General features: G+C 46.3%; 1 protein-coding gene across 2 annotated transcripts in view; it reads right to left on the bottom strand.

Moving 5' to 3' along the window:
- Positions 1-27376, bottom strand: part of ATRX (ATRX chromatin remodeler) — a 561376-nt gene that overhangs the window by 58457 nt on the left and 475543 nt on the right. For both annotated transcript variants that reach the window (XM_063937173.1, XM_063937174.1), the window contains 3 exons: positions 25633-25741; positions 25351-25528; positions 11117-11311 (listed from right to left, as the gene is read on the bottom strand). In XM_063937173.1, coding sequence (XP_063793243.1) covers positions 11117-11311; positions 25351-25528; positions 25633-25741 — 482 coding nt within the window. The remainder of the gene's footprint in view (positions 1-11116; positions 11312-25350; positions 25529-25632; positions 25742-27376) is intronic.

Here is a 27376-nt window from a genome sequence, read left to right as displayed (position 1 = left end):
AGACAGAATGTAAAATCTTTAAAAGGGGAAATATACGTTATGGTAAGAACTTAACATTGATAACGGTATTTCTCCTAAGTCCACAGGACAACAATGGGATATGATGAAGTGACAGTGGATTTGCACCAAAGCTTTTACAGCCTCCCAGAATGCAACGGGCCCGTCCATATATCACCGCCTCCTGGCTCAGGCAAATCAGTTGTATTCCCAAAGCTCAAAGCAGGAGCATCATAGACAGCCCTAATCAGGCGAGAAGAACACACATGCACACCCTTCCGTACAAGAAGTAGTGAGTAAAAGGATCCTCAAATCTGGTGCATCAGGGTGGGATCCCTGTGGACTTAGGAGAAATACCATTATCAACGGTAAGTTCATACCATAACGTATATTTCTCTGGCAGGGTCCACAGGTTATCCACAGGATAACAATGGGATTTTCCAAAGCATTTTAGTGGTGGGGATGCTCCTGATTGGACAGGAGAATCCGTCGCCCGAATTCAGCGTCATGAGAGGCAAAGGTATCCAAGGCATAAGGTCTAATGAATGTGTTAATGGAAGACCATGTGGCTACCTTACATATCTGTTCTGCTGAAGCACCACGTTGTGCTGCCCCTGATGGACCTACCTTACGAGTAGAGTGAGCAGAGACATTAGCTGGAACAGAGAGATCAGCCTGAGAATATGCTTCTGAAATCGTAATTCGAAGCCATCTTGCCAGTGTCTGCTTATAAGCAGGTCATCCTCTCTTGTGAAATCCGTAGAGAATGAAGAGAGAATCTGTCTTTCTGATGGCACTGATATGATCCACGTAGATCCTTAATGCACGGACCACGTCCAGCGATGCATCTCCCGCAGAAAGGCCCGGTACCTGGAAAGCCGGGACAATTTCTTCATTAAAAGGTGGTAATTAGACACCACCTTCGGAAGATACCCAGATCTAGTTCTCAGAACTGATTTATCTGGATAAAAAAAAAAATCAGAAATGGGGAATGACATGATAATGTCCCTAAATCTGATACTCTTCAAGCTGAGGCCATAGCCAGTAGAAAGAGAACTTTAGCTGTCAACCATTTAAGATCCACTTTATTAAGTGGTTCAAACAGGGCAACTGGAAGGTCTTTCAGGACTAGACTTAAGTCCCAAGGCACTGTAGGAGGAACAAAAGGAGGTTGAATGCGCAGCAATCCCTGGAAAAAAGTATGCACATCCTGTAAATTGGCAATTTTATTTTGAACCATACAGTCAATGCCGACACTTGCACTCTCAAGAAAGCCACCTTCAAACCTTTATCCATTCCTGCCTGAAGGAATGTTAAGACCCTGGAAATTCTTACAGACTTCGGGTCCATTTTCCGTTCAATGCACCATTGAATATAGGTTTGTTATATTCGGTGATAAATGCGAGCTGAGGAAGGTTTCCTTGCTCTGAGCATAGTTTGAATTACCTGTTGTGAGAATCCTCTTGACTTCAGGATAGAGGTTTCAAGAGCCACACTGTCAAAGATAGTCGATCCAGATGTCTGTGATAACAAGGACCCTGCGCATCAGTAGATCTGGACGTTGAGGGAGCAGAAGTGGAACATCCATCGACATCCTCTGCAGATCTGTGCACCAATGTCTTCTGGGCCAAGCCGGAGCTATTAGTATCACAGCACCTTTTCCTTGCTTTATCTTTCTCACCACCCTGAGTAATAGGGTGATTGGAGGAAACACATAAGCCAGATAAAAATCCAATCTCACCGACAGGGCATCCACAAAGATAGCTCTGGGATCCTTTGTTCTTGTTGTTCAGCAGGGACGCCATGAGATCTCTCTCTGGCAACCCCCACTTGTCTACTAGAGTCTGAAAGACCTCCGGGTGTAGAGCCCATTCGCTTTCCTGAATGCCAAGTAGACTGAGAAAGTCCGCTTCCCAGTTTAGAACTCCCGGAACGAATACTGCGGACAAGGCTGGATGATGAAATTCTGCCCACTTTAGTATGCGACTTACCTCCATCGCTTTTCGGCTGCGAGTTACTCCCTGATGGTTGAGGTACGATACTGCCGTCGCATTGTCCGAGAGGATCTGGACTGGTTTTCCCTGAAGAATGTCCTTTGCCTGAATCAGTGCCATGTACATGGTCCGAAGTTCCAATATATTTATTGGCATGCAGCTTTCTTCCTTGGTCCATTGCCCCTGAAAACACAACCTTCCTGACACTGCTCCCCAGCCCTGGAGACTGGCGTCTGTTGTCAGAATTTCCCAATCTGATATCCAAAAGGGTCTCCCCTTGTCCAGATGGGATGTCTGTAGCCACAAGGATAATTACCTTCTTACTTCTTTCGCAAGAACCATAGTCTGTGTTTTTATCGCCTGATGCAACACCTTCTATTTGGCAAGAATCAGACGCTGCAGAGGCCTCGAGTGGAATTGTGCATACTCCACCATGTCGAATGTTGACACCATCAAACGCATTGCTGTGTGAATTGATACCTTTTGACTGTATAACAAGTCCTGAATCCTTGACTGAACTTTGGATATTCTGTTCAGAGGTAACATTTCTCAATCCTGTACAGCCCCAAGTGAGTCATCCGTTGTGACGGAACCAGAGACGATTTTGCCCAATTTATGAGCCACCCGTGGTTCTACAGACACGTTATTGTCTGTTGCAGATGACGGAAGAGCAATTCCTGCGTCCGTGCCATGATTAAAAGATCTTAAAAAGGTATGGAAATATTCTTAACCCCTGCTGGCGGAGATAAGCTGCAATTACCACCATAATTTTGGTAAATACTCTGGGAGCTGTGGCTAACTCAAAAGGTAGGGCCTGGAACTGAAAATGCTGTTGGGAGGATAGCGAACCTGAGATAGCACTGATGGGACAGTGCTATAGGTACATGTAGGTAAGCATCCTGTAAATCTGGGGATACTATATTATCCCCTGGCTCCATGGCCAAAATGATGGAACATAACTTCTCCATGTGAAACCGAGGTACCCAAATGTATTTATTCAGTACTTTGAGATTGAGAATGGGCCGAAATGACCCATTCGGCTTCTGAACTAAAAACAGGTTGGAGTAAAAACTGCCCTCGTTGTGCAGGAGGAACTGGAAAGACTACTCCTGAGAGAAGCAATTTCTGAACTGTCTGTAACAAAGCCCTGGCCTTAGTCTCTACACGAGACGGGCTGGTACAAAAAATAAAACTTAAGAGGAGGGTGCTTCTTGAAGAAAAAAGCATAACCTAGAGATACCGCTTCCGGCACCCAGGCATCTGTTGTAGACTGCTGCCAGATCTGTGCAAAGTGAAGAAGTTGGCCCCCCACCCTGGGGTCCCCCAGGTGGAGGCCCGCACCATCAGGCTGATGGCATATTATCAGTTTTCCCAACCAGTCCTCTGGTAGCCCAATGCTTTTTAGTCTTACCAGACTTGTTGTGTTGGTGCTGCTTGCCATCACTTTTTCCTTTGGCTTTTCCTTGAGACTGAAAGAGCAGAAATGCCGGAACTCTAGGTTTGAAATTGTTTGTGGAAGGAAACTTGACCTTCTTAGAGTCTGCTTCTGACTCCAGAATATCTGTCAATTCTTTATCAAAAAGAATATCTCCAGAAACGGACAAAGATTCCAATAACTTCTTAGATTCTGAATCAGCTTTCCACGTACATAGCCAAACTGCTCTGCGAGCAGCTATTGTTAAAGCTGATGCCCTGGAGGCAATAGCAACCATATCCAATGCTGCTTCTTCCAAAAACATTGCAGCCTGTTTTATATGAGCTATATGGGATTTTTTCTCTCTAGAAGCTATTGAAAAATCCCCCTCTAATGCATCAGCCCAGGCGGCCACTGCCTTTGCCATCCAAGCTGAAGCCATGGCTGGCCTTTATTACTGTCCCAAACAGGGAAAAAAGGTTTTTCGAAAGTCATCCACTCTCCTATCCGTGACATCATTTAATGATGTTGAAGGCAAAGGTAATGTAGATTTTCGCACTAATCGAGTTACATGCATATCTACTTTAGGAGCCACCTCCCTTTTTAAACAATCCACCGCTGGAAGAGGATAATTGGAATTCCATTTCTTAGGAACTCTAAACTTCTTAACGGGCGTCGTCCAAGCCTCTTCCATAATTTCCGTCAGCTGATCTGACCCTGGAAACTCAGTCTTGACTGTTTTGGGACGTTTAAACACAGGTGCCTTGGTTGTTAACACTGGCTCTGCTGGATCCTCTAAGGATAGTATGGCTTTCATTGTTTTAATTAACTCGGCTATATCCACTGAGCTGAGACCTTCCTCCTCCTCTTCGTATACCGAAGGAAAATTTATTGAGCTTTCACCTTCCGATGAATCCTCATCTGAATCATGTGTAGCCTGTGAGGGTGAAGATTTACTTACCACCCTCTTATCAGCTTGTTTTTTTTAGAGAGGCTGCTGCTGGAAGTGATACACCATAGGTGGGGAGCTGCATTTAAGGGTTAATAGTGTAACCTATCCCTGGTACAGGAGAAGGAGGAATTATCCGTTCAGCTATACTGGATAAAGTCTGTGCAAACATAGCCCAAGGTGGATCCATCTGCACCTGAATCTGCCTTGTATTTTTCATTAAGCCATGGTGAAAGCTAAAACAATTTGCACACAAACCATCCTGAACCAGATCCTAAGAGGATAACACAGCTTTGCAAGACAAACATGGTATGACTGTTGGTGTTGCTGTGAGTGTACCTTCCTCACCTTTGCCGCTCTTAGACATGAAAATAATCAACGCTTTCACAGTGTACTACACAATTTGTGACTGTAATCACTTTAAATTTCTTAAAGTGACATACAATCCGACCCTACCCATGCACCAGCACTGAGGATCGGAACAAACAGACAGACATAAATATAGTAAAGTCAGCAATCACACTAGCAGACAGTCACATGTTACACATTAGTATAATAAGCAATATGAGCATATCAACAACTACAACTAAATTTTATGTAGGAGAACATACAAAGTATGTAGGAGAGCATCATGTTTAAACAGATCTAGCGTATTCAGATGCAAAGCGAAAGAAACAGTAAATGTATAGAGACTCATATGCAATAGGCACTTATATAACTATTCGTACTCAAAGGGTAGATATAGTGCTGTATAACCCGTACTCAATAGAGTGTGATACACGGAGAATCACCTCTTTTCCAAGACCGATCAATACGTTAGCGTACGCTGAGTGGATCCAGACGCTACTAGTGTACACTGACGCACCAGTCACACAGCCACGTATGCTGCGACTGGGCCCCCTACGTGTACAGCGTCTGAGACGGAAGCGGGAAACAGTTCATGGCGGGAGACTTGGGAGGAAACTGGTCATGAACCGGGGGGAGGGGCGACAGGGACAGCGTCCGACTCTCCATTACTGACATTAACCCTAGGGATCGTGTCCTCATACTATCCCTGGAGCCTCTAATCCCTAAGGCCTAGCGCTGGTGTACCAGAGGTGTCCGTATTTCCCTTCTAAGCGGAACAGATGCCTTACCTTCTCCCCGTGCTCCGGCCACAGCCTTGTAACGTCTGCTGGACCTGCTAGTATATTCGACACAGACACCCGCCGAAATAGCACTGTACTCGTGGGTAAGCGTTGCCACGACCCGGCAGAGAGTTGGAGCGGCTCTTTCTAAGGTACGTATAAGACGCTGTTTAGAAAGAACACTCAAAAAATAGTAAGACTATAAAAATAGGATTTTAATTACCTACCATTAAATCCTTTTCTCGTAGTCCGTAGCGGATGCTGGGGTCCACATTAGTACCATGGGGTATAGACAGTTTCCTCGGGAGCCATGGGCACTTTAAGAGTTTAATAGTGTGGGCAGGCTCCTCCCTCTATGCCCCTCCCACCAGACTCAGTCTAGAAACTGTGCCAGAGGAGACTGACAATCTTCGAGAGAAGGAACTTCAGATAGTGGTGAGATTCACACCAGCTCACACATAACAGAAAACCAAGCTAACCAGCTTGAAACAATTCAGCAACGGCTGAACAACAGTACTTAACTAAGTAACAACGCAGTACTTAACTAAGTAACAAATGCAGGAAAACGAAGCGCTGGACGGGCGCCCAGCATCCTCTACGGACTACGAGAAAAGGATTTCTCCTAGAGCAGGGGTCTTCAACCTTTAAGACAGTGTGGGCCACATAAAAAAATGAAACGAAGCCGAGGGCCACTAAGCTATACTGCGGTATTTAGAATCTAAATTTTAATTTATGATTGTAATGAGACCTTTTCTAGACTCATAAGACCATAAAAAAGACTTCAAAAGATAATTATTGTAATTTAATGAATGAAACATGGTCTACTTTACCTTTGTTATTATAATAAGTTCATATCAGTGGGAAACTTGGCATTGTTTTTGCTTGGCCAGCTTGTCGATGTTGGCATCAATGTTAGAAGTCGCTATGCGCAGAGTATTCTCAAGATGTTGGTCTGTAAGCACTGAACTGGACTCATACGGCAGTATCACTGGACTGGTGGGTATAATGTGGGCATGCTTTCACAATATTGCTGCTGTCTGTCTGTGATGGGGGGAGGGAGGGTATGATAGCGCCTATGTCAAGACATAGGTGCTATCATACCCTCCCTCCTCCCCATCACAGACAGACAGCAGCATTGTCAAAGCATGCTCCCTGCCATCTCTGCTCTTAATACTTAATACACCCCCTGCTGGGTCCCCCGCCACGCCCCCTGCCCTCAATACTAATTTATTCACTGCCATGCTCAGGCTGCCGCACCCCCATCCCCGCCGCACGCCGGGTTCCTGCACTGCCCCCTGCCCTCAACACTTATACACTTTTATTCTCCTGCCGCAGCCCCCCCCCCCCCCGCGCGCCGGGTCCCCGCCGCACACAGCCATGCTCAGGCTGCGTACATGCTGCCGCACCCCCTCCGCTCCCGCCCGCCGGGTTCCCGCACTGCCCCCTGCTCTCAATGGTAACTTGCCGCACCCCCCCCAGCCGGGTCCCCGCCGCTCTCACCCACCTATTCAACACTGCAGGCGGAGGGAGACACAGGGAGGGAGACACAGTAAGGGTGACCAGACCACTGACCAGCCTAAGAGGAGCTACTCCCCTTCTTCACAGGCAACCAGTGACAGTGCGGGGGAGTCACATGACTCCGGGAAAGGGAAAAAAAATTATTATTTTTTTTTTGTGTTCATATGTGCGCTGCGGGCGGGCGCGTCGGCGGGCCATGGAAACCATAGCAGCGGGCCACCTGTGGCCCGCGGGCCACGGGTTGAAGACCCCTGTCCTAGAGGATGCTGGGGTCCACATTAGTACCATGGGGATGTACCAAAGCTCCCAGTACGGGAGGGAGAGCGCAGAGGCTCCTGCAGAACCGATTGTACCCAGAAGTCTAGGCCTGATGACGCCCAGACATAACTGAAATTTCATAATCTTGCTCCCACCTGCCCGATCTCCAGACTGGGATGTCCACTGTCATGCTGAGGATTTTGAGGACGCAGAACCTGGTTTCTGTTCCTGGGAACCTGTTGGTGCAGGTTTTCTGGATTTCCCCCGACCTCCTCTAAAGAAAGTGGAAGGGGGTTTGGACTTTTGAACTTCCGTGGTCCGAAAGGACTGCATTGTAGACGTAGGATAAGATTTCCTACTAGGTGGTGTAGCTGAGGGAAGGAATGTTGACTTACCCGCAGTTGCCGTGGAGATCCACACATCTAACGCTTCCCCAAACAGATCCTGACCTGTGAAGGGTAGGTTCTCCACACTCTTCTTGGATTCCGCATCCACAGACCATTGGGGCAGCATGGCGAGATAGCCATGGAAGAAGCCCTTGCTTTGAGATGGCCAAGGTCCTTCATGGCCTCCACCATGAAACCTGCAGAGTTCTGTATGTGACGCAAGAACAATTCAATGTCACTTCTACCCATAGAATCTAATTCCTGTAGTAATGTGCCTGACCACTTTACTATGACTTTAGAAATCCACGCACAAGCAACAGTATGCCTTAAAGCTTCATCAATAGCTGTCCATAATGATTTGAGTGCAGTGTCAGTCTCACGGTCAGCTGGCTCTTTTAAAGCGATGGACCCTGGGACAGGTAAAATCACTTTTTTAAAGACAACCCAGATACAGAAGCGTCCACTACAGACGGGATTTCCCACTCTTTCCTGTCCTCTTCAGGGAAAGGGAAAGCAATAAGAACCTTTTTTGGGATCTGGAATTTTTTTCTTCAGATTTTCCCAGGATTTTTCAAACAATGCGTTTAATTCCTTAGATGCAGGGAATGTAATAGAGGATTACTTATTATCAGTAAAGTAAGTCTCCTCTGCTGGCTAAGGTATCTTATCAGTAATGTGTAAAATGTTCCTAATAGCCTCAATCATGAGTTGCACCCCTTTAGCAAGGGATGCATCTCCCCCCTGCATATCCCCATCACTGTCCTCTGTATCAGAGTCGGTATCCGTGTCAACTTGCATTATCTGGGCAAGAGAACGCTTCTTAGGGTAAACATTTGGGGTCTTTGAAGAGGTAGTGGGAGCTGAATACGACAAAACCTCAACAGACTCTCTCAAAACCTGTGTTTCAGTCTCACTTTGAGCTATCCGAGAAGAAATCTGGGATATCATTCCCCTAATAGAATCCACCCATGGGGGTTCGGATTCATAAGGCTTAGACAGTATATTACAGTCCTGAGCACATGGTATAGACTCTTCAGGAGAAGATACACACTCTGAAGCACAGGATACAGAGCTCTTAGACATGTTTATGTGAGCTATACAAACACACAAAGGAAAATGCAGACAGAGTTTCCCCCAGAGTACCTTCAGAGAGAGACACAGAGTATAAGGAGCCAGCCACACAGCGCCCCAGTAGGCAGTTTATACAGTAAAACAGCTGGCGCGTCCTGAATAACCTTAATAGATTAAACAGCTAATATCTCACTCCCCCCCCCCCTGTCTATAACACCCTGGTACCAGAGAGGTAAGCTGGAGTTATGTGGAGGGCAGCGCTCCCCGTCAGCGTCTCTTCAGGATGATCTGCAGGGAGAAAATGGCGCTGATGAGTGCTGGATCCGCTCTGAGGAAGAAGCCCAACCCCATGTAATGGCGCGTCTTCCAGCTTTCAGTGTTAATACTGGCCTGAGGTGATTTGGCTGCTAACAGTGGGATTAGCCACTGTTAGCATCTGTGACCAGTGTAGGGTATGTGCACTGGCACAGTGCACACCTCACAGCGCCACACTACAAGTACCGCTGAGCCCCCCGGAGCGCAGCCTGTCAGAGATGCGCTCCTACCCTTGTGCCATCATTTCCCGCCAGTGACCCGCTTACCGGGGCGCCGGCGTCATACTCACCACTCCATATTATGGCTCTGTTAGGGGGGGGGGGGGGGCGTGCCGCAGGAGTGAGCGGTCGCCTCGTGGGCATGCGATCAGAACCCTTAGGAGCTTAGAGTCCTGTCAGCGGAGATATAGAACCATCAACCTCTAGGGTTGGTTCCTACTCCCCCCCCCCCCCCCCCCTCTCCCCCCTAAGTCCCACGAAGCAGGGAGGCTCTTGCCAGCAGCCTCCCTGTACCTAACTCTTTTAAAAAACAATAAAACTAGAAAAACTCCTAGGAGCTCCCCTAGCTGTGACCAGCTCCACCGGGCACATTTTCTAAACTAAGTCTGGTAGGAGGGGCATAGAGGGAGGAGCCAGCCCACACTATTAAACTCTTAAAGTACCCATGGCTCCCAAGGGACCAGTCTATACCCCATGGTACTAATGTGTACCCCCACCATCCTCTAGGAAGTAAGAGAAAATAAAATAAGAAATCTTAGGGCTGCTAAAAACCAGCAGCCCTCTGACCATGGTCCGGCTCCTGCCGCACCAAGCTAAAAACTGATTTGCCGGAGCAAGGAGGTAGGGCTATATGGACGGGCCCACTGCATGCTGGGAGGCCGGAAAAGCTTTGACAGATTGGTGCAAATCCGCTGTCGTTTCATCATATCCCATTGTTATGTGGATAACTTGTGGACCCTGTCGGAGAAACATACGATTCCCCGGCAGACGGGATGAAGGCTGTCATGATCCTGACAGCGGGATCCTGTACGCCAGAATGCCGGCAGTGGGGCAAGCGCCAGATACCCACACTGTCGTGGACACCCTTACAGAGGGAGAATAGCCTGTGTCGCTGGTATTCCGGTGGTGGCAGCTCACCTACTGTAGGGATTCTGACGTCTGTATTGTGACCGACGGGATCCCGACTGGTGGTATTTTAACCGCTTCCCCTTTAAAGATATAGACAGCAGTAACAAATTAACTTCAGCTCACGTAGCTTAAGGGAAAGACCTGTTCTTTGGATGACCTCTCCAGTGCACAGTGGACACTGTGCTCTAAAATAAAAAGTAGAAATAAGTTTTGGCAGCCTAGCGATGCCAGGCTTCAACAGGCTCTTAATCTAAACTGAGTTCAGGTGGGGTATAGAGAGGGAGGAGTCATGTCCAAATCATTAAAGACTTAAAGTGCTAGGCTCCAGTCACAACCATCTATACCACAACATAACTCCACAGCAAACATTAAATAATTAAAATGCATGTTATGGTAATTAAGCAAAAAGAAATTGTGCTAATGGCAACAACAAAAAAAGTTAATACAATGGTCTCAAAGGATAAATCAAAATAAGCACATACTGCTTAGCACTTGCAGGGTTGGCCATATAGAAACAAGCTGCAGTTCAAGACTTTTCAAATATTGTGTTCTGACGGTAGCAGCATGAGTTACCAGTGCATGGGATCCCAACCCCCTAACACTCCCTCCCTGCAGCCTAGCCCTAACCTCCCCACGTGGTGCCTAACTCTAACCTCAGCCGTAAGTGTCTAAGCCTAACCCCGTCTCCTCCCCCCCCCTACCCCCGGCGCTGGGATGGTATACCCATTCTGGGTGTCGGCATTCAGAATACAGTTGGTATTCCGGCGATGGAATTCTGGCTGCCGGGATACCGACAGCCAGGATCCTGACTGCTTCCAGTTCTGACATGAGGGAGAGCTAAAGGATACCCTAATATAACACACTTCTATCTACTGACCAAGCCTTACAGTGTATTCAGTTAAAGTTTACTATAGTACATATCAAGTTCCCGTAGACCATATATATTTACATCACTGTTACCTTTGGCAGCTTGGGGGTCTCCCGCTTCTTCTTCTTTTCAGAGTTAGGGTCATCCAGTAGATCTGGCTCAAAAGCGTACAGCTCTGTGAGTTCATTCATGGTGAAGTGACGCTCTATCTGCTGCTGGTCAATTACACGAAATGACAGAGACTGTTTGGTAACCTGCCGATCATAGATCTTTTCTTCCATAGTACCCTGCAAAAGTAGATTTATGCATTATATACAATTTTATCCACATGAGATACAAGAACAAAAACAAAATGTATTGTACGGTTAAGCTCTATGCCTTTATATAAACAATGCCTTATAGCTTAATTTCGCTGTAGTGTAAATTCTTTAACATATTTTTATTTAGTATAATACTTGGAACATTCATCACTAAATTAAACAGAGAAAATATAGTCAAATAACATCTAAAATATAAAACAAATGACAGGATGCAATGGCTGGCAAACTCTGACTTTTTTTTAAAGCGGTACTCATTTAGAAGGAATGTTTTTTTTTTTTTTTTAAATATCCGTGTTCACCCGTCATCCTGCACCTCTGGCAAACTCAGATGCCTTTGCACCCTGCTGGAAATGATTAAGTGTACACTCTATGAATGATTAAGTGTATACTCTACGTATTTCATAGTTAACATTTGCATGTAGAAACACAGTAAACCCAGTTGCCCTGATGCTTGCACTAGCACTGGGAATACCAAAACCAGCACAGCTAGGTGCAAACACAGGTGTCTGAACAAGCAGCTGGTATTTTTAATACGCATGATGGCACAGCACTAAGCGCTGAGGACACAGATTCTATACAGAACATGGTACTATGTGTGTGAAGTTTGTAGGTTCTCTGTGTGGGTCCCTTCCCACACTCCAACTATATACCAGTAGCTAAATGTTCTTATCTGTGGTAGGGAATTTAGCCCTGTTGGGACAAGGACTAATGTAAAAATAATATATTAGTCTACGTAATGTGTGCAATAAGTTAGCCTTTACTAAAAATAATACTCTGTGTAGTGGAAATGCTTTAAAAACTAGATTCAGTTAGCAAGGAGGCTTACCGTGCTGCTCAAGCTTTGCATGGAGGTATACTATTAGTGTCATTACCCAACCCGGTAAGCCCCAGAGTGTGCACTTAATGTGGATTTTTCTCGCAGCCTCAGGAGCAGCAAGGAAAAATCTGCGCTAAATGGACCCTCTGGGGACTACACACATTATAAAGATCATTTAATTATTCACACTAGTCCTTAAAAGAGCTTGAATGCTGGTTGACACACAGAATCATTGCAGACAGTGACTAGATGTCCCCTCCGATAGAGTCCGATAAAATAAATCGGAAAGGGAAAGTAGATGAGGCGCTGGTCGCAACTCCACCTGCATCTGTCTTAACTGCAGACATCTTCCGGTCAGTATATGGTAGATGCTGATGTAGCAGCAGTAAATGAAAATAGTAAATGAAATAAACTATAAAGGAGTTACGTTAGGAAGCTTGTGCAGGAGCACATCTACTTGCAGGGTACTTCGTTAAATCTAAAAGTCTCTGAGAGGAGTGTATTATAGAGGTGAAATAGTTTTTCGGTTATTTGAAAAATTCAAAGTGCCTCTTTAACCATGATTGCAGTAATACCCCCAAATAGGTAAAAAAATATAAATTATGAATTTAAATTTAGCGAAGAGAATAAAGGGTCAAATACTGACCAATAGACATCTGAATCAAACTACATTCATGCAGAGGAAAACATTTTTTTTTATGTGATTTGCTAATAAAATAATTAAATTAATTTAGCCCTTCACATTATAATTAAAATCAATTGTGAAGCTAGTATACTGTCCTATAGTTAAAGCAGATATATGCTAATATAGTTTAATATAGGACGGTGTCCAATGGAGGTAATTTAATGCGGCTAACGAAGTCGCTGGGCGCTATCCTATTAGCCCCGATGCTAGAACTTTTTTTCGGGGATTGGTTTCCTCTACCTTAGGCCACAAAAACAGGTGCCTAAATTGGATACAGAAAAAAATAAGAATTTACTTACCGATAATTCTATTTCTCGGAGTCCGTAGTGGATGCTGGGGTTCCTGAAAGGACCATGGGGAATAGCGGCTCCGCAGGAGACAGGGCACAAAAAAGTAAAGCTTTACTAGGTCAGGTGGTGTGCACTGGCTCCTCCCCCTATGACCCTCCTCCAGACTCCAGTTAGGTACTGTGCCCGGACGAGCATACACAATAAGGGAGGCATTTTGAATCCCGGGTAAGACTCATACCAGCCACACCAATCACACCGTACAACTTGTGATCTAAACCCAGTTAACAGTATGACAACAGAAAGGGCCTCTTAAGATGGCTCCTTAACAATAACCCGAATTAGTTAACAATAACTATGTACAAGTATTGCAGATAATCCGCACTTGGGATGGGCGCCCAGCATCCACTACGGACTCCGAGAAATAGAATTATCGGTAAGTAAATTCTTATTTTCTCTATCGTCCTAAGTGGATGCTGGGGTTCCTGAAAGGACCATGGGGATTATACCAAAGCTCCCAAACGGGCGGGAGAGTGCGGATGACTCTGCAGCACCGAATGAGAGAACTCCAGGTCCTCCTTTGCCAGGGTATCAAATTTGTAAAATTTTACAAACGTGTTCTCCCCCGACCACGTAGCTGCTCGGCAGAGTTGTAATGCCGAGACCCCTCGGGCAGCCGCCCAAGATGAGCCCCCCTTCCTTGTGGAGTGGGCTTTTACAGTTTTAGGCTGTGGCAGGCCTGCCACAGAATGTGCAAGTTGAATTGTGTTACAAATCCAACGAGCAATCGACTGCTTAGAAGCAGGTGCGCCCAACTTGTTGGGTGCATACAATAAAAACAGCGAGTCAGATTTTCTGACTCCAGCCGTCCTTGCAATGTATATTTTTAAGGCTCTGACAACGTCCAACAACTTGGAGTCCTCCAAGTCGCTAGTGGCCGCAGGCACCACAATAGGTTGGTTCAGATGAAATGCTGATACCACTTTAGGGAGAAAATGCGGACGAGTCCGCAGTTCTGCCCTATCCGAATGGAAGATTAGATAAGGACTTTTAGAAGATAAAGCCGCCAATTCAGATACTCTCCTGGCAGAGGCCAGGGCTAGTAACATAGTCACTTTCAATGTGAGATATTTCAAATCCACCTTTTTCAATGGTTCAAACCAATGGGATTTGAGGAAATCTAAAACTACATTTAGATCCCACGGTGCCACCGGAGGCACCACAGGAGGCTGTATATGCAGTACTCCCTTGACAAAAGTCTGGACCTCAGGGACAGAGGCCAATTCTTTTTGGAAGAATATTGACAGGGCCGAAATTTGAACCTTAATGGATCCCAATTTGAGACCCATAGATAATCCTGATTGCAGGAAATGTAGGAAACGACCCAGTTGGAATTCCTCCGTCGGAACCCTCCGATCCTCGCACCACGCTACATATTTTCGCCAAATGCGGTGATAATGTTTCACGGTGACTTCCTTCCGTGCCTTAATCAAGGTAGGAATGACTTCTTCTGGAATGCCTTTCCCTTTTAGGATCTGGCGTTCAACCGCCATGCCGTCAAACGCAGCCGCGGTAAGTCTTGAAAAAGACAGGGACCCTGCTGTAGCAGGTCCCTATTCAGAGGTAGAGGCCACGGTTCGTCCGTGAGCATCTCTTGAAGTTCCGGATACCAAGTCCTTCTCGGCCAATCCGGAACCACTAGTATTGTTCTTACTCTTCTTTGCCGTATGATCTTCAATACCTTTGGTATGAGCGGCAGAGGAGGAAACACATACACTGACTGGTACACCCAAGGAGTTACCAGTGCGTCCACAGCTATTGCCTGTGGATCTCTTGACCTGGCGCAATATTTGTCCAGTTTCTTGTTGAGGCGAGACGCCATCATGTCTACAATTGGTCTTTCCCAACGGTCTATTAACATGTTGAAGACTTCTGGATGTAGACCCCACTCTCCCGGATGAAGATCGTGTCTGCTGAGGAAGTCTGCTTCCCAGTTGTCCACGCCCGGGATGAACACTGCTGACAGTGCTATCACGTGATTCTCCGCCCAGCGAAGAATCTTGGCAGCTTCTGCCATTGCACTCCTGCTTCTTGTGCCGCCCTGCCTGTTTACATGGGCGACCGCCGTGATGTTGTCCGACTGAATCAACACCGGCTTTCCTTGCAGGAGAAGTTCCGCCTGGCTTAGAGCATTGTAGATTGCTCTTAGTTCCAGAATGTTTATGTGAAGAGACTTTTCCAGACTCGTCCATACTCCCTGGAAGTTTCTTCCTTGTGTGACTGCTCCCCAGCCTCTCAGGCTGGCGTCCGTGGTCACCAGGATCCAATCCTGAATGCCGAATCTGCGGCCTTCTAATAGGTGAGCCTTCTGCAACCACCACAGAAGTGACACCCTTGTCTTTGGTGACAGGGTTATTCGCAGGTGCATCTGCAGATGCGACCCTGACCATTTGTCCAACAGATCCCTTTGGAATATTCTTGCATGGAATCTGCCGAATGGAATTGCTTCGTAAGAAGCCACCATTTTTCCCAGGACTCTTGTGCATTGATGTACTGACACTTTTCCTGGTTTTAGGAGGTTCCTGACCAGATCGGATAACTCCTTGGCTTTTTCCTCTGGAAGGAAAACCTTTTTCTGAACCGTGTCCAGAATCATTCCTAGGAACAGCAGACGAGTTGTCGGGATTAAATGGGATTTTGGAATATTCAGAATCCACCCGTGTTGTCTTAGCACCTCTTGAGATAGTGCTAAAGCTGTCTCCAGCTGTTCTCTGGACCTTGCCCTTATTAGGAGATCGTCCAAGTATGGGATAACTAATACGCCTTTTCTTCGAAGAAGAATCATCATCTCGGCCATTACCTTGGTAAAGACCCGAGGCGCCGTGGACAATCCGAACGGCAGCGTCTGAAACTGATAGTGACAGTTTTGAACAATGAACCTGAGGTACCCCTGGTGTGCGGGGTAAATCGGAACGTGTAGATACGCATCCTTGATGTCCAAGGATACCATAAAGTCCCCTTCTTCCAGGTTCGCTATCACTGCTCTGAGTGACTCCATCTTGAACTTGAACTTTTTTATGTAGAGGTTCAAGGACTTCAGATTTAGAATAGGCCTTACCGAGCCATCCGGCTTCGGTACCACAAATAGAGTGGAATAATACCCCTTTCCTTGTTGTAATAGGGGTACTTTGACTATCACCTGCTGAGCGTACAGCTTGTGAATGGCTTCCAACACCCTCTCCCTTTCGGAAGAGACGGTTGGTAAGGCAGACTTCAGGAAACGATGAGGAGGATCCGTCTCTAATTCCAACCTGTACCCCTGAGATATTATCTGCAGGATCCAGGGGTCTACCTGCGAGTGAGCCCACTGCGCGCTGTAATTTTTGAGACGGCCCCCCACTGTCCCCGAGTCCGCTTGAGAGGCCCCAGCGTCATGCTGAGGTTTTTGCAGGAGCCGGGGAGGGCTTCTGTTCCTGGGAAGGAGCTGCCTGTTGGTGTCTCTTCCCTCTTCCTCTGCCTCGTGGCAGATACGACAAGCCCTTTGCTCTCTTATTTTTGTAGGAGCGAAAAGGCTGCGGTTGAAAGGTCGGTGCCTTTCTCTGTTGGGGAGTGACTTGAGGTAAAAAAGTGGATTTCCCGGCAGTAGCCGTGGCCACCAAGTCTGATAGACCAACTCCAAATAACTCCTCCCCTTTATACGGCAAAACCTCCATGTGACGTTTTGAATCCGCATCGCCTGTCCACTGTCGTGTCCATAAGGCTCTTCTGGCTGAAATGGACATAGCACTCATCCGAGATGCCAGTGTGCAAATATCCCTCTGTGCATCACGCATATAGATAAATGCATCCTTTATTTGTTCTAACGACAGTAAAACATTGTCCCTATCTAGGGTATCAATATTTTCAATCAGGGATTCTGACCAAACTATTCCAGCACTGCACATCCAGGCAGTTGCTATAGCTGGTCGTAGTATAACACCTGCATGTGTGTATATATTCTTTTGAATAACTTCCATCTTTCTATCTGATGGATCCTTAAGTGCGGCCGTCTCAGGAGAGGGTAACGCCACTTGTTTGGATAAGCGTGTGAGCGCCTTGTCCACCTTAGGGGGTGTTTCCCAGCGCGCCCTAACCTCTGGCGGGAAAGGGTATAATGCCAATAACTTTTTTGAAATTATCAACTTTTTATCAGGAGCAACCCACGCTTCATCACACACGTCATTTAATTCTTCTGATTCAGGAAAAACTGTTTGTAGTTTTTTCACACCATACATAATACCCTGTTTTACGGTATCTGTAGTATCAGCTAAATGTAACGTCTCCTTCATTGCCAAAATCATATAACGTGTGGCCCTACTGGAAAATACGTTTGAATTTCTACCGTCGTCACTGGAATCAGTGCCCGTGTCTGGGTCTGTGTCGACCGACTGAGGCAAAGGGCGTTTTACAGCCCCTGACGGTGTTTGAGGCGCCTGGACAGGCATTAATTGATTGTCCGGCCGCCTCATGTCCTCAACTGACTGTTTAAGGGAAGATAAACCATCACGTAATTCCACAAATAAAGGCATCCATTCTGGTGTCGACCCCCTGGGGGGTGACATCTGCATATTTGGCAATTGCTCCGCCTCCACACCAATATCGTCCTCATACATGTCGACACCACGTACCGACACACACCGCAAACTCACAGGGAATGCTCTAATGAAGACAGGACCCACTAGCCCTTTTGGGGAGACAGAGGGAGAGTCTGCCAGCACACACCACAAAGCGCTATATATACAAGGGATATCCTTATATTAAGTGCTCCCTTATAGCTGCTTTAATATATATATATATAGCCATTAATGTGCCCCCCCTCTCTGTTTTACCCTGTTTCTGTAGTGCAGTGCAGGGGAGAGACCTGGGAGCCGTTCTGACCAGCGGAGCTGTGACAGAAAATGGCGCCGTGTGCTGAGGAGATAGGCCCCGCCCCTTTTTCGGCGGGTTCTTCTCCCGCTATTTTTCCAGTCAGGCAGGGGTTAAATATCTCCATATAGCCCCTATGGGCTATATGTGAGGTATTTTTAGCCTTGTATAAGGTTTATATTTGCCTCTCAGAGCGCCCCCCCCCAGCGCTCTGCACCCTCAGTGACTGCCCAGTGAAGTGTGCTGAGAGGAAAATGGCGCACAGCTGCAGTGCTGTGCGCTACCTTATGAAGACTGAGGAGTCTTCAGCCGCCGGTTTCCGGACCTCTTCACGCTTCAGCATCTGCAAGGGGGTCGGCGGCGCGGCTCCGGGACCGGACTCCACGGCTGGGCCTGTGTTCGATCCCTCTGGAGCTAATGGTGTCCAGTAGCCAAGCAGCAAATCCACTCTGCATGCAGGTGAGTTTACTACTTTCCCCCTAAGTCCCACGTTGCAGTGATCCTGTTGCCAGCAGGACTCACTGTAAAGAAAAAAACCTAAACTAAACTTTCTCTAAGCAGCTCTTTAGGAGAGCCACCTAGATTGCACCCTTCTCGTTCGGGCACAAAATCTAACTGGAGTCTGGAGGAGGGTCATAGGGGGAGGAGCCAGTGCACACCACCTGACCTAGTAAAGCTTTACTTTTTTGTGCCCTGTCTCCTGCGGAGCCGCTATTCCCCATGGTCCTTTCAGGAACCCCAGCATCCACTTAGGACGATAGAGAAATAAAAATGAGCAATTTTTTTTTAAATCGCAAAAAAAACTTGTTTTTTTGTGGATGAATTTTTTTTGGGACTAAATGGATACCCCCCTTTGTCCAATATCAGGACCTGATATTGGACTACACCAAGTGGTTCCCAAACGGGGTGACGCAGGGCACATGTGCTACAGTTAAAGGTCTACGACTAAATAATAGGAATTTCATACCTACTGGTAATTCCTTATCTCGTAGTCCGTATGGGATACTGGGAAGTATTAGTACCATGGGTATGGATAGGGTCCATTGGAGCCTGGCACTTTAAGAAATCTTCAGTGTGTGCTGGCTCCTCCCCTCTAAGCCCCTCCTGCAGACTCAGACTAGGAAAACTATGCCGGAGGAGACGGACATAATATGAGAGAAGGAAAACATACAATAGCGGTGAGGTAACGAATCAACACACAACAGTAACAAAGGATAGCAACGCTAACCAGAACAAAAGGATAGCAACGTTAACCAGAACCAAGGAAAGCAACGCTAACCAGAACAGGGACAGCAATAGCAGACCCAACCCAAGACCTTACAACCAATTAAGCAGGAAAAATGAAGCACTGAGGCAGGCGCCCAGTATCCCCTACGGACTACGAGAAAAGGAATTACCGGTAGGTATTAAATTCATCTTTTCTCTAACGTCCTAGGGGATACTGGGAAGTATTAGTACTGTGGGGGAGTCCTAAAGCTCCCAGAATGGGTGGGAGTGTGCTGAGATCCCTGCAAAACCACCTGACCAAACTGAAGGTCTTCACCGGCGGCCAAGGTAATGAACTTATGGAACTTAACAAACGTGTTCGAACCCGACCAAGTAGCAGCCCGGCACAACTGTAAGGCTGAGATGCCACGGGCAGCCGCCCAGGAGGAACCCATTGACATAGTGGAGTGGGCCTGAATAGAACTTGGCAGGGGCAACGCCAAAGAATAAGCCTGTTGGATAATAAGCCTGAGCCAACGGGCAATGGACTGCTTAGAAGCAGGACATCCAATCTTGGTAGCGTCGTAAAGGACAAAAAGCGAGTCATATTTCCAGTGACGAGCAGTCCTATTGACGTAAATCCTCAAAGCCCGTACCACGTCCAAGGACTTTGGAGCAGTTGAAGTGTCAGACAATACCGGAACCACTATCGGTTGATTAATGTGAAAGAGCCGAAACCACTTTCGGCAAAAACTGTGGCCGAGACCTGAGCTCCACCCTATCCTCGTGAAAAATCTAATAAGGGCACTTTACAGGATAAGACCCCCAATTCCGAGACACACCTAGCAGAGGCCAAAGCCAGCAACATGACGGTCTTCCAAGTAAGATCTTTCAAGTCCACCCTGTGTAAAGGCTCAAACCAGTCCGATTGGAGAAAGGTCAGGACCACCGTGAGATCCCACCGAGCCGTGGGCGGGACAAAGGGTGGCTGAATGTGAAGGACACCATTCAGGAACGTTTGTACCTCCGGAATTACAGCCAGCTGTCTCTGGAAGAAAATAGATAGGGCCGAAATCTGACCTTGATGGAGCCTAACCTCAGGCCCATATCCACTGCAGGAAAAGCAGAAAACGGCCAAGTTGAAAATCCCCCATAGAATAATTTCTATCCTCACACCAAGAAGAATATTTCTTCCAGATACGGTGGTAATGCTTTGACGTGACCACCTTTCGGGCTTGGACCATAGAAGGAAGACCTTTTCTGGCTAGAATCTTCCTCTCAACTTCCAAGCCGTCCAACGTATGGCCCTTGCTGAAGATCCTTTTGAAACGGTAGAGGCCAGGGCTCCTCGAGAGACATAGTCAGGAGGTCTGCATACCAGGCCCAGCGAGGCCAATCCGAGGAAATTAGAATTGCTTATACTCATTCCCTTTTGAGTCTTTTTAGAACTCTGGGAATGAGAGGAATCGGAGGGAACAGACAGACAAACTGATAGGTCCACGGAGCCGTCAGAGTGTCCAACCCTGCAGCATGCGGATCCCTCGTCCTGGAATAGTAGCGATGGAGCTTCTTGTTGAGAACAGATGCCATCATGTCTATCAGCGGGCGGGCAGCAGCCCCCCCCCCCCCCCCCCCCCTGCTGAACCAGCTGTTGAAACACCTGAGGGTGAAGGCCCCATTCCCCCAGATGAAGGTCATGGCTGCTGAGGAAGTCTGCTTCCCAGTTGTTCACCCCCGGAATAAATATGGCCGATATGGCCTTGCATTGGCTTCTGCCCAGTGGAGTATCCTTGAGCTTTTTCGCATTGCGGCCCTGCTTTTTGTTCAGCCCTGTCGGTTTATGTACGCCACCGCCATGTCGTTATCTGACCGTACATGTATGGCTTGATGTTGGAGAGAGGATGCCTATAGAAGGGCATAGCAAATCACCCCGAGTTCCAGAACATTTATCGGAAGAGAAGACTCCTGATTCGACCACCTCCCTTGGAACTCTGCCCCCTGGGTCACAGCCCATCAACCACGGAAGCACGCATCCGTCGTCAGCAGAGTCCAAGACTGGATTCCGATACTTCGACCCTCCACAAGGTGAGTCTTGTAGCCACCATAACAGAGAGATCCTTGCTTTTGGCGATAGGGATATTCTCTGGTGCATGTGCAGGTGAGACTCCGACCACTTGTCCAAAAGATCCAGCTGGAATGGATGGGCATGGAACCTGCCGTATTGGATTGCCTCGTAGGAGGCCACCATTTTACCCAGTAGTCTGATGCAAAGGTGCACTGAGCTCCTGCGAGGTCTGAGCACAGAGCGGACCATAGCCTGAATTGTCAAGGCTTTGTCCATAGAGAGGAAAACTTTGTAACACAGTGTCCAGTATCATCCCCAGGAACCGAAGCCTCTGCGATGGTTCAAGGTTTGATTTTTGGAAATTGAGGATCCAGCCATGGTCTGTAAGAAGACGTGTAGTCAAGTTGATGCTTTGTAACAGAAGCTACCTGGACACCGCCTTTATGAGGTGAACGTCCAAGTAAGGGACTATGTTCACACCCATCATGCGTAGCTGCAGCATCATTTCCGCCATAACTTTTGTGAACACCCTCGGTGCCGTGGACAGGCCAAAGGGCAAGGCCTGGAACTGGTGGTCCTGTATTGTGAATGTGAGATACGCCTGATGCGGGGGCCATATCAGGATGTGCAGATAGGCATCCTTGATATCCAGAGATACCAGGAATTCCCCTACCTCTAGGCCAGAAACCACCGCTTTGAGAGATTCCATCATGAACACTTGTAGATACGGGTTCAAAGATTTGAGGATCACAATTGGCCGTACCAAACCGTCCGGTTTTGGTACCACAAATAGCCTTGAATAAAACCCCTTGCTTCTGAGCAGAGGAGGGACTGGAACAATCACCTGTGTGTGTAGAAGTTTTTGATTTGCATCCTGCAAGGTAACTTTTGCTACAGGTGAAGTTGGTTAGTCTGACCTGAAGAATCTGTGAGGAGGTAGTGCTTGAAATTCCAACTTGTACCCTTGGGATATGTGATCCTTCGCTCAAGGGTCCAGGCAGGACTCCACCCACACATGAGCGAAATATTGCAGTCGAGCACCCACCCCTGCAGCTGGGCCAACAGTCACGCGGAAGGCTTTGTGGAGGAAGAACCTGAGGTCTAGTCCAGTGATCCAGCAGCCGCTGGTCTACGAGATTTACATCTATTTCCTCTGGCCGCATTTAAGGCACCCCTGGCCCTGCCTTTAAACCTGGCCACATGAAAGGACTGTAGAGAGGGACCAGGGTAAGAACGTCTAGCAAGAGGTGCAGTAGACGGAAGATATGGTGGACATACCTATCGCTGCTTGAGAAATCCACTTATTTAATTCCTCCCCAAACAGGGCATCCCGCGTGAAGGGAAGATTTTCCACACCTTTTTTGGAATCTGCATCCGCAGTCCATTATCACAGCCACAGAGCCCTGTGGGCTGAGATTGCCATATCTGTGGATCGGGCATTAATGAGGCCTATCTCCTTGATTGCCTCACTCATGAAGTTAGCAGCATCCTGAATATGTTGCAGTAGCGTCAGAATCTCACCCTGAGGCAAAGTGTCAAAACCCTCAATGATATTACCAGACCACTTAACCATGGCCCTTGTGATCCACCCACAACCAATGGTGGACCTCTGTGCGACTTCCACTGCCGTGTAAATGGATTTGATTGTAGTCTCAATTTTACAGTCAGCAGGGTCTTTTAGAGAGATAGCACCAGGTACAGGCAGTACATCTTACGTGACAGTCTGGACACCGAGGTATCCACAATTGGAGAGTTCTCCCATACCTTCCTATCCTCAGGGGGGAAAGGGAAGGAATTTAGCAACCGCTTAGGGGTTTGAAATTTCTTGTTAGGATTAATCCACACCTCTTTAAAAAGTGTTTAATTCCTTGGAGACAGGGAATGTGGCAGTAGATTTTGGTTTCACATTAAAAAACAACTCTTCCTCAGGTTCTCTCTCTTTGGGGGTCATTCCGAGTTGTTCGCTCGCAAGCGGATTTTAGCAGATTTGCTCATGCTAAGCCGCCGCCTACTGGGAGTGAATCTTAGCATCTTAAAATTGCGAACGATGTATTCGCAATATTGCTATTGCACACCTCGTAGCAGTTTCTGAGTAGCACCAGACTTACTCGGCATCTGCGATCATTTCACTGCTTGTCGTTCCTGGTTTGACGTCACAAACACACCCAGCGTTCGCCCAGACACTCCCCCGTTTCTCCGGCCACTCCTGCGTTTTTTCCGGAAACGGTAGCGTTTTTTCCTACACGCCCATAAAACTGCCTGTTTCCGCCCAGTAACAACCATTTCCTGTCAATCACATTACGATCGCCAGAACGATGAAAATGCCGTGAGTAAAATTCCTAAGTGCATAGCAAATTTACTTGGCGCAGTGCGGACATTGCGCATGCGCATTAAGTGGAAAATCGCTGCGATGCGAAGATTTTTACCAAGCAAACAACTCGGAATGACCCCCTTTATCTGGTATATTGAGCACTTCTCTAATAGAATATATTAGGTCTTCCACCCCGTGAGACAGAGTATTATCACCCTCTACTACACCTTCTTCCAAATCTGGCAAGTCATTTTCAGAGTCAGGTTGGAGTACATGTGGGAATGTGCGTTTATGCGAGACCAGCAGGGGCGGGGGGCTGTGAAGGCGGTCTGTGATAAGTAGCATTGACTAACAAATCATCCACAGATTTATTTAGCATTTGCCTTTCATATCTGGCGGTAGCCAGTTCAGAATTAATATTAGATATAATTCCTTTTAATGATTCTAGCCACTATGGTTCCTGTATACTGCTTCCATGAGAAGGTAGAGAGCATTGATTACACAGTAGAGATCTCCATGGAGAATAGAAAAACTTTAGTGTTGCAGGATGGACACAGAGCTTTTTTTACCAGATATGCTGATAAACACACAGTAAGTGAAATACAGAAATAGTGAAAAACACAGTAATATGAACAAAGAACTCCAGACAGCCTATATGGAGTGATATAGAGAGGGATGAGACCAGCACACAATGCCTCACAGCTAAAGCAGCACTTTGCTGGGCATAAACCAGAGCCTTAGATAAGGTAACTGGTTTACTGTTACTAGAAATGCTCCCCCCTTTCTATAAGTCCCCCTGGTACCTTACAAAGTGACTCTGGAGGATCTGTGCAGGAGCATCACTTCCCTGCTTGCAGTCAGTAGACTAAAGTAGCAGGAAATGGCGACTTCACTGCTGGTCCCGCTCCCTGGGAAGCCCAGTCCCCGTACTGGTGCGCGGTCCCCTCACATGTATTATACTGGCATTTGTGTCCAAATTGCAGGAAACGGGGTTAAAACCCCTTCCTGTGCGGGTACCGCAGCCACGGTCAACGGGGACCCACTAGACGGGGCCCCGGAGTCTGTTCTCACTGCGCCTTCAGCATCCATTAGGGGGTGGCGGCATGCTGTCGGCGTGTGCGCACACCCTGGGGATATGTGAAACAGCACCTCAAGAGCTTTGTCTCGTCAGCGGGGATCCAGACCATTAACCCTGTATGAGGTTGCTTGGTTGGTTGGGGTCCCATATATACACACACCTATATATATATATATATATATATATATATATATAAATATATAAAACGTGATTGACTCTATATTCTTTGGAAAGTGCTGCGCTACACAAATAAATGAAATTTAGAAGTAACAAGACACAATGGGGCATGGTCTGACACAATTTTTACTCCATGCAGAGGGTTTGGTGATAGGGAATTATCTTCAAGAGTGAAATATAGGCATGTTATTTTTTTTTCTACTAAATACCCAGATGTATTGTAATTTAAGCGATAAAATTATTTAAGCCAACACTGCTCACTACAACAGATGACCTCAGATAGTATTACACTAGAATGATTCACATGGAGCAGTTGACACATGAATGTTAGAAATAGGTTTACCCTTAATGGTTTAATTGACAGTGTTACACTTAAAAGCACATTTTAGTACTGAGCTTTAATATACCACTTTAATATACCACGTGGATATATTAGAAAATAAAAGCTTAAACATGATTAAAATTTAAAACAAACCTGTGCCAAAAACCTGTACACAAAGACAGCCTTGGTTTGCCCAAATCGATATACCCTGAAGATACTTTGTATATCATATGATGGATTCCATGAGGCATCAAAGATGATCACACGATTAGCAGCCACGAGATTTATTCCCAGGGATCCTGCTCTTGTAGAAATCAGGAACAGTCGCCCCCTGGTAAGATGAAAGACATGGAGTATAAAAGCATAAGGTTTACTTGAAACATCCAGATTAGATGGAACAAAAAGTGTTTGTATCTTCAATGCAAAACATCTTACCTGACGTTAGTCACATCATTGAACTCCTCAGCCCATTTCTTCCGTGCCTGAGCAGTGGTGGCACCATCTAACCGGTAGTAGTCAATATTCCTAAACCATTTCCCTTCACCTGGGAGGTAAAATAGGTTTCACAGATTTAGATTTGGTTCTGAAAGGATTACTGTGCTGAGACATCAATGTTCCCACACGTATATACAGTATACAGCATTCCCCCAACTATAGTCACAAATAAAGAGCCAGTTTGTAGGCATTAGAATAACTAAGAAAGAAGCAACACAACAGGTATTTCTTCACACCAGTACTTTTCCTTATACACACAAAATGCTCGTAATCAAGAATTTTTTCTATCCTATGAAACCACCAGATATTAGGAATGTCCCATATACTGTAAATTAAGTTTCTAGAGTCCTCTGGAGGTTTAAATTAGGAAGAAAAAATAACTAAACCTGTAATACTAACACAAATAAAATAAAATTTTCTTAATGAAGTACAAGGTAATTAAGAGTCCCATTCGATAATTACCCCAGAGTTTAACACCATACAACAGAGTAGAAAGGATGGGCCAGCAATGCTTGTAAACTACACATACTCTGAAATACCTAACTCAACAATCTTGGGACAGTTAGAACCAAAATATACAATTTGTATGATTTCCATACATTTGCTCATATTGTAATGAATGCGAGCGCTGCACTGTTAAACGGAGGACATTAAAAGAGCATACACAATCTTCACACAACAAGCAGGGGACATGATATACTCTTTTGTCAAAACATATGCATGTACTTAGCAAATAAATATAAGTATTTAGCTTAACGGACGTAATGCATCCCAGTAGAAGATATGCTTCCAATTAGAAAGATACTATTTTCCCCAACACAATTTGCAAACTGTAGTAAATGCAATTGCCTTCAAGGTCTAATTATTTTTGCAATCAAATGTAGAACAGCTGCTTGTGCTTAATTAGACTAATAATTATAAGCTCTTAACCAGATGTCGCCTAGAACACCAATATGAACATATAGGGGATATCCAATTAGCATCAAACATTTTTCATCCATGAAAAACTTTTTTTTTGTGATTTTAATTTACATTATCGCAAATTTTAAACCCCTCCATATCCGATTTTCCCCTCTTTTTCCCCCCCAGATGAACCACTCTATTTTAGGCCGGAAAATAAAAAGGATTAGTTATGTGTTTCCGCGATAAAAACTGGGCTTGTAAGGGGCCTACACATTTAGCGTTCCGCCGCCGAGTGAAGTTTCTTCACTCTTCCCCCCCCCCAACCCCCAGCTCCATAGAAGTGCAGGCAAATATGGACGAGATCATCCATATTGGCCTGCATGCACAGGCGATGGGGGCACCAGCGATGAACGAGCGCGGGGCCGCGCATCGTTCATCGCTTGTGCTCCACACTCAAAGATATGAACGGTATCTCGTTCATTAATGAACGAAATCGTTCATATCTTTGACTATTATCGCCAAGTGTGTAGAGCAGTGATTTTCAACCTTATTCAATTCGCGGCACACCAAACATGATTTGAAAATTGCCAGGGCACACCATCAGTACCGCGCAAAAAAAAAACCAAAAAATAAACACACACACAGGTATATAAAACAAAGAGATATTGGCCCCTAAGGGGGAAAAACACAAATGCACTGGCCCTCACAGTAATTCCACACATTGCCCCCCATAGTAATGCCACCACACATTGCCCCCCTAGTAATGCTACCACACATTGCC

Source organism: Pseudophryne corroboree, chromosome 8 (genome assembly GCF_028390025.1).
Source record: "Pseudophryne corroboree isolate aPseCor3 chromosome 8, aPseCor3.hap2, whole genome shotgun sequence".
Taxonomy (NCBI): Eukaryota; Metazoa; Chordata; class Amphibia; order Anura; family Myobatrachidae; genus Pseudophryne; species Pseudophryne corroboree.
Note: the sequence above shows the minus strand (reverse complement) of the source record. Positions and strands in the feature narration are given on the sequence as shown.